Genomic DNA, 12,943 nt, shown 5'->3' with positions numbered 1-12,943 from the left:
TTAAGTGTGACAAGTGTTAAGTCAGCTTATTTAAAGAATCTAGCTAATATTCAGTATTACAGTGAGGATATCACATATTTTAAAAGGTCACAAGAGGCCCATGAAAGATTATTGTTCTTACAATTTCCTGGCTTCACAAGGTATTTTAAACATGTTAAAATAAACACACGTCAACTATACCAACAGCCATCTTCAATTCTCAAAGGTGTGCATGCTGATCCTATGAAGTAGTGGTTAAATTGACATAGAACAATATATATTCTTCACAAGTTTTACAAAGAAATCACAGCTCACAGTGAGAAAAATGTAGTTAACAACAAAGTCAGCATTTCACGTCCCATGGAAACTATTCCTATTTTAATCAGAGATCTGAAACCACCTCATCATAAGCGGTTTGGAACAATGAAGCTAAGTTTTTAATTCTGTCTCATGGATTCCGCTAAGCTATTACTAATTAAGGATACGGAACATAATTTGTAATTAAGTTTTCCGCTTTAATGTTAAACAGATAAGCCTCTGAACTCAAGGAAAGTGCAAACTAATACAAATCTGCTGTACAAAAAATACTACTGTCAGTGTCCTATAGGACTGAGGAACACACTGTGCATGATCACGCATTTAAATACCTTTCAACAGCATCTCTTTACTAAGGTCAAACTCAGCATCGGTTTAAAAATAGACTGTTCTGAGGGCAAAGGGGACCTTATGCAGACACAAACATCACAGCAGGCCTTCTGGGTGCACAGGATGCTATTATCTTTTGCTTGCTGACAATATACTTCCCTTTATGTGGCAAGACCACACTTCTTTCATTACAGTTGCCCTAGTTCTTGAAACATCAAAGTTATTGTTCTGAGAATGCCACTAATTTGTCCCTTAAAGCAAACATACAAACGAACACATAACACAAGAAATATGCTCACTGGGTATCTCTTTTTTGTCTTGAGATACACACTATTATTTACAGAAACCCTAAATAGCATTATGCTATGGATCTTGGTTTTAAGTGAAGTATAATTTTATGGTTTTATTTCTGCTTTTTTCCATATGCCAAATTTCTGGTTATATACTACTTTTTTTTACATTTCACAAAGGTAGCCATGAAAGAAGACACCTACCCTACCAGGGAAAATCCGAGCTGAGTGGCTAGAGTTTCAGGCTAGATCATTCCGCTCCATATCGGCAGAGGAGACAGGTGAAGTTCAAATCAACTGAAGTTCTATTTATGAAAAACATAAAAGATTCTTGTGGATTCTTCCTACATCAAGTCACTAAATTACAGCCATGACACTAAAATTTGTTGATAACCCCTCTCCTTGCTTGCAGTTTTCTATCACATTAAATTTTTTGCCTTCATTTTGGGTGTCTTTCATACTTTATTCCTGACACATTTCTCTCCAATTTACAGTCCAAATGTTGACCCTGTCCATTATGAATGAATCTGGTCAGACTTAATTGAAAATGTAACAAGTGAGCAAACAATTACTTGTGTACTTTTCCAGGCTTCTCTTCTCACTTGGGAACTGCTCTCCACATACATTTGCAAAGCAGTTCCCTTTACTATGGTATGTTAAACATCACCCAATGGTCAGCCATCTGTATGTATTAATATACTGCCCCCCCGCCCCACTGACTGGCTCACCATACGCATCTCCCTGAACCTGCTCATTATTTTTCCTTTAGATAATATACAATGTAGTTATAAAGCCCAAATGGAATCTTACCATTCTCTGTACATTCTCATATTAACACAACAGGGTTCCAATACACAACTGGGTCTGTTAGAAGCCACTACAAGCAAATATCACAACCACATCTACAGAATAAAGAGGTTTTTAGAAACTCCACTTCTGTGCTATAAAACAAATCAAAACCATCATAATGCATACTGTAAACGCTAAGTGGTAATGTTGACTTCTAACTTGGGAAGGGTATAGCAATTGTGCCTCATATCTTAAAAGTTCCATTGCTGAAATTCCATTTGATGTAGACAAACAGAATAATTCAGGTTGGAATTGACCTCTGGGAGTCCCCTTCTTCAAATGCTGGCCAAAACAGACACAACTTCAAAGGCAGATCAAGATGCTTGGGCTTTTGTTAGACAAGTTTTGAATACCTCCAAGGATGAAGGTTTCATATATTCTCTCGCTGATGACTTAGCCATTCTAATTGTGCATCTTTTGTTTCCTTATATCTGGCCAGAATGCCCCTTGCTGCAATTGTGACTACTGTCTCTCGTTCCTTTGCCACACACCTCTGATAAGACTTTGATTCCGTTTCCCTGTAGCTAATCAACAGACAGTTGACAACAACAGTAAGGTCCCCTCTCAGCTGAACAAATATATGTGCATGTATTTAAAGCCAAGTTTTCTTCAATTGTACTTTCCAGAAGCAGTTGATTGCACATAAAAAAAATAATGTTACATTTATGCATACAGCCTAATATAATTTCCCTAGAAAATACAGTGATGATAAGGTTAATTATCATTTTAAACTTGATAATTTGCCATTCCCTTGTTTTTGCCTTTGCTAACAGGCTGAAAAAAACAGAAAACAAGGCCAAGACTCTGCTTATTACATGCAAAAATATTCATGTCCACAATATACTCAGCACAGGTCAAGACCCATGGTTTTTCTTCCAACTTCACCAATTAGATTGGAAATAAATATTTTTGATGTGTAAGCAGAATTCCCTTTGTCAGCATATGTATAGTTCATTGAAAGATTCCTAGAAGTAACGTTCTGCAGTTAATATTTATGTTTGCTCATAATACAACTGACTAAACTGACTTAGGGGAAGTTATTACTAAAAGATATGAAGTCAGCTGTGGCAGTATTTAAACTAGAATTTGTCCAAGAACACACTGTATGAAAAATCCCATATAAAATATCACCTCAGTATTTCCTGGATTGTACACAAAATAAAAGCAGCCTAGCTGCACAAAAGGGTAAAATGTATTTAGACATGTTTTCGCATACTCAAAAACCACAGAAACAATTTAATTTGTTTAGTAGCTTATGTCCAGGACTTAAAAAAAAAAAAAAAAAAAAAATCAAGCTTAAGAAAAATTACTGCATTCTAGGTTTCAAGGATTACTGAATCATATTACAAAATCTTACATACATTTCTCTGTTAAAGCTTTCATACTATTGCAGGTAACTGAACATAGCATTGGAATATGCAAGCCCTGATGTTAAGGAACTGGCTATCTTTGAAAGAGCACGTTTCATATGGGAAAAAAAAGGGCAAGCTGGTCTCTAGAGTTGATCTACAAAAAAAGATTTTTCATTAGTCCTTCTCTTTGTAAGTATAGAACAACTTCTTCGTAATAGAAGTTGATGCAGTCAAAATGTGTATTACTCTTGAGTCATTCACAATTCAAGTAAAGCAATAGGAAAGGTAAGATCTTAATCTAGTAAGAAGTTTATCTTAAACTGAATCTAGGATTTCATCAATTCAGCACTCCGAATTTCGTCAGTTCAGTAGAACCTAAGTTTAGGTACTTTGATACGTATCTTCTTTAGGAATCACAGCTGGTGCACCGTCCTCCTCACAAGTCCTTTACCTTCAAGGAAATGAAATTACTTTACCTTCGACGAACTATCAGTTTACTTTCAGTTTAACAATCCTCTAAAGCTTCAAGACATCTGTTCAGCAGATTGAATACACATTCAAAAATTATGGTCTATCTACACTTATCATAATCAAAAATACACTTGATATTTTTGTGCAAGGATAACCACATGAATATCCACTACTTTTTTATCCTACAATATCACAGATGTTCAGTCTGAAATTACTTAGGCAGTTTCTAATATGAATACTCTATGGAGAATGAGCATTAGAATTACCTGTTAGTCACTGAAACTGCCTCTTCCACCAATGAGATTGTGTATACAATTTCACTGACTTGTAAAACCCCACCTAACTCTATGTACTTACAAGCAATGCCAGTCATAAATAACCAGTAATTACTTCTCAGCAGTTTGAAGTGCATTGAGAAAAAATACGTCAAATACTTCCCTATGAGAGTTGTTAAAATTTCATAAGGTTAAAGAAAAAAAAAAAAATTTAAGAAAAATATACTGTTTTCTGTCCATACATCTTAGTAGGCATTCATATCAACAGGTTCTGCTAAAAGCAAAGAAAGTTCCTAGCATCTATATTACCAATATTTCAAAAGGTAAAAGTGACATTTTTCTAAAGCAAGGCAGGTTCCAAGCTCCTTTTGCTCAGCCTGACCTTCGCAGGGCAGTCAGTTATCACACTGCAAGGCAGAGAGTTGCAAGAGCCCAGGCACCTTTCCAGCCAGTCAAAGCACAGCTGTAATTTCTGCAGCTGTTCACTGAGACCCAGAAACTTCAACACACTGAGATTGCCCATCATCAAGAACAGCAGAAAACTCTATTCTGTGCTGTTTCCTTTTCTGTTGAATAGAGGAAGGTAAAAGTTAATTGTCTTGTCTTCATATGCCTGATCACTAAAAAGTGAAATAAATGAATCAAATGAATAAATTAATTTTGTTTTTCAGATTGAAAATTACTGTTAACAGGCCTCCTTCAGCAGAGCATAGGTCTCGTTATGAATTAATTAGCTGCTAACACCTTATCATCTTACAATTTAAAGATCACAACCAAACCAATTTTTCTTTCACCTTTCTTGCTTTCCAGAGAATCAGACATATATACATATTTGGATGAAACTTCAAATGTGACCTGTTTTTATTATTCACATGCTAATTTGAGTCGCAACATAACCATAACTTGCATTCGTTCCAGTGTAAATACAGATGGACCAAGAAGAAAAATACTTAAAGCAAGGAGTACTGATCAGTAGATGATCCTGTATAAAACAGTTTTAATCTTTATGCTACTGAATTGGTGCTGAGGTTGGTACGATCATAATTTCCCTCCACTTTCACTAGAATATGTCTTAGTGAAATTTTATGCTACTTATCTCAGCAGGACATTCAACCAGACTGTACATCTGATTTGTAATCATTTTAATTATTTAGTTATAATAATTAATTATTATAATAATTTAATTATTTTAAATTATTTTTGGCAAGTCCCTCAATGCGGCATTTTGGATGAAAAGCAAAGGCTATATGCAGGGAGGGAAAAAAAGAAAACACACAGAACAAAAGACATGGTAATAACAATTTACAGGTTTTCCAAGTTGTACACTTCAGCCACTATAAGAACAATACCTCAGATGAGAACTGATGGAATTATGAGTAGTCATTAAGATTAAGCTATGTTCTGACTAATAGAAATTCACATTTTAAACAGAATTTCTGACAACCACACTGATGTCCATACATTTATTCAAGGGATGCTAAACTAGAATAAAAAAACCCACTGATTCAGGTAAGGGTGTCAGCATTTGCTCTCAGAGTCAAAATTACTGATCTTACAGCAAGGTTCCAGATCCACTCATATCCTATCAAGTACCTGATGCGGATTTAATAATTTTATCTGTCACGTTGCTGTGATAGCATTACAATTTCTTTTTTCTAAATTACCAATTGGCCACATTCTGGTTTATGTTAGCGTAACGTATGTAAGCTTAACGTTCACTTTTGTCTGATCAGCTTAACTCAGTAATCAATGAAGTGTTTTTAGTAAACTTGCAATAGAGCATTCTAACGGATATCCTGATAAATATTCAACAAGCAACCATTTGTTTCTGAATTCAATAGCAAGGTACTTAATAGCAAGGCAAATAAAACCAAAATCAACCAGAATAAGAAGTTCTAACTGGCACCACTGATAACAACACAGTACTCTTCCCAATCAGCTAACACCACTTTCACAAATGGCCTGGGCCATCTAACTGACTTCCAAATCATTAACTTTTTGGAAAAGGAAACATATTTAATTTTAATTTTCTAAATTGCAGTTTGACCACTAAAGAATCTGTAAGGCCTGATATTCATATATGTTACTTTTCGGCCTAAAGATTCTAGCCAGACTCTCTCCTGTAAAGATTTCTTGCAATCAAGTCTTGTAAACTTCCTCCTCTTATCCATGGACTTCAAATTAAATAACCATAACTTTAACTACAACATAAATACAAATACATAACCATAACCATACAAATACATAACCATAACTTTAACTACAACATCACTTTAACTACAACTTCCTTCCTTCCTCCACAACTGCTCAGTTTCTACAGTATTACAATAATTGCCTACTTAAACCCACCCTGAGCACTTAATCATAAAACCACGGATCATCTACAGTATCTGAAAACTTCCTTTAGAAAACTGATTTTACTTACTTTATAAATACAAGATGCAAGTCTGTCTTTCATCAACAGCATTAGCACACTCATATATAGTATGATATCTACTCTAAGAATAGCTTGTAACACAGATAATAAAAGCAGAACTATGTATGTGATTTTTATCAGGAAAAGACATAAGGGTTTATTTTTTTTTTCCCAGCTAAAGGAACAGAATAGGAAAAGATTTTCTGAGGTCACTGAGGCACAGAAAGAAAAGTGATTATTTAGCTTCTATGTCAGCACAACCTCCTTTGCAGTGTCCTACCTGCCAGAAGACAGATGACTTGGTACAGAGACCTAAGTACAAACAAAAATAGAATAGAAATTGGAAGACTTAAGAAGGTCAAGCAGAGGTATTCGTAAAATGTTGCACAGTACTTTAGTCAGAAATAGGCTTTCTCAAAAATAATGCAAGGACCATTAAATATCTATTCATGTTACATCTATCAGAATTTAGTAGAACGTCTTTTCCAACTACTGATTCAAATTCAAGGCAGTTCCTTCAATAAGTACCTTCTTATTTTTATTTTACTAGGTTAGCCATATTCATGAAATTCCAATTAGTGTTGGTTTATGAATAGTACATACTCACTTTGTACCATTTGAGAAATCCTTTGTTTCCATCAACTGAATAGGACCGCATTTCTTAAAAATTTGGATTATTCAGTTTGTGTGACTAGGCTGAAACTTGTTGAACGATCACATAAAATCGTCACGGCAACCGTTTTTTCCAATTCTCATTTCTGAACAGATGTCAGCGGGGGATACAGCAGCAGAGACAACCTCACACACACTTTGATTCTTCCTCCAGAGAGTTGATTTGCACTGGATTTTTCAGAGCTCAAATACATATAACCTTACACAAAAATACTTATCAGTCACCAAAAGTAAGGGAGTTTGCTGCAAGGCCTGAACATAATCTTAGAGGAAGTAGTGACAGAAGCTACTTAATATTCTTCATGGGGATAGGAGATAGAAAGTAAGTTTGGGGTTTTTTTTTAATGTCATTGAATTTCCTATGTAAAACATTGGTTTTATACTTAAAGCAATTATGCTTTAGGTAAAAATAGACAAGCTGATAAAAGAGACAACATGAATTTCCTCATTATTATAGCTGACCTTTAAAAACGTTTTTAAATATAGTGCCCACTTTCATTTAGCTATTCTAGTTCAAAACTTCAGAAGCATGTTACCACTCAGCATGTACAGAACAAAGGGCATTGGTCCTCAATTTTTTTTCCAGATTATATTAGCAGAGCTATTTTTATTTAACGCATAAGCACACATTCTAAATTAGAAATGGAAGGACACCTGGCAACCTACCCAGTAAGTAGGTTCCCGCTCTCAGTCCCACCTTGGAGAAGGTGTTCTCTCTGTTACAGAAGTAACATAACCCCCAAAGGCTAAAATTAGTATCTGTGAATATTTACAGCCTTGAAATTTCATCATTCAAAATCTAGCAACCCTATTTATACTGCAGTCATTGTTAATTCCTTTGTTAAAAAACCTATTAACCAAGTAAAGAACAAGACAAAGTCCAAACTTATATTTTTCTAAAAAAAAATATAAATGTCTGAATTAATACTGTTGTGACTACATTTTGAAAAGCTTACTTGAATTTTGTCCTGTAGATAAAACACACACTCTACATATTCGCATGCTGATTTTGCAATCTTTTGCATGTTGCGACAACTTTTTTCTACATTAAGACAGAAATTTTGGAATGAAAAGAGGGCAAGACTTTACATTCAGTACATCCAGTTTTCAGTAGAGACAAGGAAAATGAATTCTAGAGCTATAAATCACTCTTTGGCAGCATCTTTTTACAACAACACCTGCATTTGTACACAGTAGAAACCAAATTACATATAGGTAAGTTGGCAAAAATGCCCATTAATAAGCAATAGAAGAGCACTGTGTCCATTAGTACCAGGAAGCGCAGTTGCAGAACATATTCCCAAGGACCTGCGTGAGCTGCACAGCTCACAGCCCACGCTGTGATGTGCGCTGCTACAGCTACAGTGCTGCTGGCGTTCCAGCTCCACAGACTGAAACCAGCTGGGAGAAGCCTACTCATCCTATAACTCATTCTGCAGTATCTGATAAAGTTCCACACAACTGTTGGGATCTACCTCAGCAGGGCTCTTACAAAACAAAACATGTGTTTCACCACAAAAGTTATTGAAAGATCAATGTCTGTTTGGCAAAAATATGCATCCATTTATCTTCTAAAGATGACCTCACGTGCCACATGACTACATTCTGTCTTTGAAAATAAATAAATTCATTTCCAAAACAAAATAACACACCTTTTTTTTGGTCTGTTTAAGAGATACAGAAGTAGTATTCAGGAACATGAAATAATGGAAATTATTTAATTCACTGAAATTTTACAGTTTCAATTTTTTAAAAAAATTTATTAAGTCCTAGTAATATAGCAGTATCCAAATTAAGCACTCAAGCAAGTGATGAAATTAAGGATGATCCTAATTTCCCTTATTTTTGAACCAACTTGAAACTGTGAGTTCAAAACTTATAACATACTACATTGAGCTCTCTTAATTCTCATATCGATAAGGCTGACTTCAAACTAACAGGAAAGACATTAACTTACAACATCTTCTAAAAAGCTGAGGTAAGATTTAACTATTTGTAAGACACTAAACTTCAAGTAAACAAATCATTCTTTGCTACCAACTAATTCTCTCCATCAGTTTTATCTGACTCTAATTTTATACTTTTAAGGACTAATGCCATTCTAAATATTATGTCTAAAACCAGCTCTGTGCACATGTGTGCACACAGTGGCTAATTTCACAGCTGTGGGTGTGATGCACAGTTACATGTCCATCGGATGCAAAGGCAGAGATGACAGAAAGACATGACATGTTTCCATAAACATGCATTCTTCATTTAGTACCTTTAGCAGCCCTGAACTCCAAGTGCTTGGGGACAGGGTGCTCATTTGTAATCAAAGTCACCAAATAACAAAAACCTATATTTCATGTAGAACTAGATTGGACAATAGAGAAAAAAGATTTGGATTTGCAACCAGTATCACAAGCATAATCACAGGCTGATTGATCCACTCTTGGCGCGTCCAGGGCCACCAAGACTAACTCATCTCTTTGCTCCAAGGTTGGTTCTGGGCCATCTACTCACACTGGACTTTGCCAGTTGGGATGCCAACAATCCTTTTTAAGACCTGTGATAAAAACAGCACCCAGCCAGAATGACAGTATTTCTGATTGTATGAAGAAAGCAAAGAGCTTGGATGGCCCTGGTCAAACTGTCATGCAGAAATATTTGACCTTAGCTCTCGTTCTGCAAAACCACCCTCCCACAACCTTATAGCTATTTTCTACTATGACTTGGCAAAGAGGAGACAGTGGATACATGTTAAGCAGCCAAGTAGAATATGAAAGAAGGTTTACATATCCATCTGCCTATCTCAGTCACACCAACACTTTCTCATCTGAATTTCTCACAGGAACATAAAAAGCAGCAGCTGAAAACTGGTCTTCCCTGTTCATGCCTTCCCTAAATCAGCCAAATCCTCTGAGGACCACCAAGTAAAATTCATGCATAAGATATCTATTCACCAGTGAGTTATAGAAACCACAGGTAAACAATCAAATGAAAAGGATAAAAATATTAACCTGTTTACACAATAAAAGCCTCGTGTACCAAAGATTAAGTCTCAAACAACTCACATGGGTACAAAACCACATCCAGATACTATAACCTGCAACTCTTTACAACACAATTAAAATCCTTACATTACAATAAGCCAGTAAACCAAAGATGGTTCTAACAGACCCCTATCATGAAGTACTTAACAACTTTAAAGTTCTTACCAAGATATAAAATATCCTTCAATATTTTCATATCAAAACTGTTTAATAGATTATTTTTACATTAACTTCCTTCGTATTGTTCTTAGAGTGCTTTTTGAATTCTTCAGTCTGATTATTCAGTGTACTTCCCTAAAGATTAAGAAAAACCTCAGTACAATTCATAAATACAACGTGGCCTCTTCTATGTGGATGTCCTAAGCTCCACCAATAATAGGCATTTTTTTCAACACATATAGAAAACCCACAGCATCTAAAATATTAGTTATCATGCCCAAACACATGGCAACCACACAACACAAAGTGAAAGCAATCAATGCAGATGGCTCAGATGGTACCACAAACCTTCAAGAAGTATAACAAGAATGAAACTATTAATTCTGTTTTCTGATCAGACAACGTACTCATCTTCTGTTCAGTCTATTAAATACTAACCGCTTACATTCACTGTTCTAAACAATCACCAGAGCACAACTTAGGCAGAGGGATGTAAACACCGGCAGAATCAAATTTTTACAAGCAGTCATTCAGCGAACTGAAATTGGAGTCCTTTTGCAACATTTGGTGTTGCAAACATGAATAAACTCATATTTGTAGCGAGACCATTTACAGAAAATCTTACATGCCAGACAATAAGACCATAAAATAAATTTGAAGTTTCTAACATAAGAAGACTACATGAGAGAGTTTGCCTTAAGAGTCAGTAGTGAAAATTGTCATACAAATTACCACTACAGTGAAGAGGTAGGCAAAAAAATGGGACAATTAGAAGAGATACATGACAAAAAGGAAGCCAGATAATACAGCTTCCAAAGACAGTTCTGTTATAATCTACATATTGTGCATTTCACTTACAAAACTAAAACCTTAAGCTTAAACTATCCAAGCATGTAGTATAAGTATGTATTATATCATTGTGTCAGTTATGCACACTTCAACATCCCATTTCTGTATTACATTAAGGCTGAAATGGTGTTTCTGTCCTGTTAGTCTTGAGTATTTTCAACAGCGAAACACTGCCACCTTTTGGCTTGACACATAGACCTCCCCATATAAATGTAAAACTTTTTTTTTTTTTTTTTGGCTACATTTGTCCTTTATAGAGGTGATTGGTTGAAATCTTGTGATCTTATTTAAAATTTTATTCAGTATCTAGATTGCTCCAAGAAAAAAAAAAGTTTGTATTAATTGTAAAGAAACAGTATTTTTCTCACAAATACAAGCGAATAGCCAAACAACTTAAAAAGTATACTCCATTAAGTCACATAATGTTTTCTCTATTTTCTCTCCTTATGTCACAGCTCTTTTTTTCTTGGCAGCTTCTGTACACATATATACTGTATCACATAATATCTTACATGACGTTCCTTCAAAGTAAAAACCTAGTAATGCATTCAATAAACATCTGAGCTTTGAAAACTTATTATAGGAATAACACATTATTAAAAAACTTATATTCCTTGTTCAGATATATGTTTACAGTATTGTGAATTATATATTAAATAGTGATGGTTCAACATTTATGTAAGCATGTATTGAAACGTATGCAAAATCACTTACACCAATGACACAATGTCCCCACGTTGTACATCATAATTTCGAACGCTCCAGTGGTTTAAGAGCACTACATCAGACGCTTGTCTTCCCCCAGGATTCAAAGAAGGCTGAGAGAGGAGGAAAAAAAACAGCTTTAGATTTACATTTCCTCTATGAATCTTCCACCTGACTCTCATTCCATCAACAGGTGAAATTCATTAAAACCAGTAAAACTGTACCCACTTACTATTAGAAGACCAAGAATCTGTTGTATTCTGTGAAATATATTTCTTTATTAAATTCCATGTTAAATGTTACTCATTTATGACAAACTGTAGTTCACATCTTTCAATGCACTACTACATGCAAATTAAATTACACAGGATATGTACTTATGACAAGCCTGATGAAAAGAAGTGATTGCCTGTACTGCCTATCACTTATTATTAAAAACAAAGGAGAACCAAGAACACTAATTCCCAGAAAAAGCAAACTCTCTGCAGGCATCTTATTGCTTATACAAGCATAATGTACTAAAAATTAAATATGTGCTTGTAACAGTCCTACTCTCAGCACTCTTTGCAAAGGCCAAAAACAAACCCTACACCTACAGCATATGCTGACACTGCCAGTAAATGTGGCCCTTCCATAACAGGAGACAACGAAGCCTGAACTCTCACAGAATCATACAGTGAAATGAGACTGTTCAGTAACTCCAGTATTTAAAGAAAAAAAAAAAAGCAAGCCATTACTTAGTACAGAGTATTAGGAGATCAAAGAACCGTACATAATTATTTTGTGTGACACGGTACAAAACTAGGGGACCTGGTGACCTAGCTAATGCTGGCTCTGAGTTAACCCATCAGAGATGGGAGAGGAAGGAAGCAGCCCATCACCACAGCAGGGTCTTCATTGTTTTTTCCAGGGGTTATTTCAGTACAAATACTCCTCATATTAGACAGAAAGTATTTAAGAGTATTCCAAAATAAAGTCTTTTGATAGCTTATTTCTCAATAATCTTTTTCAGACTCTTCAAATACAATTACGTTATCTTCAAGTTGGCCAGCAGATGACCTCTAATTTAGACTCTGGAGTTATGTGACATATTTAATAAAGCAGAGTATTGAGACTAGGCAGCCTCTCATTTATCTGTATGATAGCTGCAATATTTGCTAAAATTTGATTTTTTGTAGAAGAGGCTTTCAGTGTTCACCTTACAGTATAACTTGGCCCTCCACATATACCAGCAGACATTGACTTC

At 35.2% G+C, this 12,943-nt stretch overlaps 1 protein-coding gene across 5 annotated transcripts in view; it reads right to left on the bottom strand.

Moving 5' to 3' along the window:
- The window catches only part of IMMP2L (inner mitochondrial membrane peptidase subunit 2), a 455,212-nt gene that overhangs the window by 425,687 nt on the left and 16,582 nt on the right, over positions 1 to 12,943 (bottom strand). For all 5 annotated transcript variants that reach the window (XM_065637470.1, XM_065637491.1, XM_065637480.1 and 2 more), the window contains exon 3: positions 11,707 to 11,810. In XM_065637470.1, coding sequence (XP_065493542.1) covers positions 11,707 to 11,810 — 104 coding nt within the window. The remainder of the gene's footprint in view (positions 1 to 11,706; positions 11,811 to 12,943) is intronic.

The sequence above is a fragment of the Caloenas nicobarica genome, chromosome 1 (assembly GCF_036013445.1).
Source record: "Caloenas nicobarica isolate bCalNic1 chromosome 1, bCalNic1.hap1, whole genome shotgun sequence".
NCBI lineage: Eukaryota > Metazoa > Chordata > Aves > Columbiformes > Columbidae > Caloenas > Caloenas nicobarica.
Note: the sequence above shows the minus strand (reverse complement) of the source record. Positions and strands in the feature narration are given on the sequence as shown.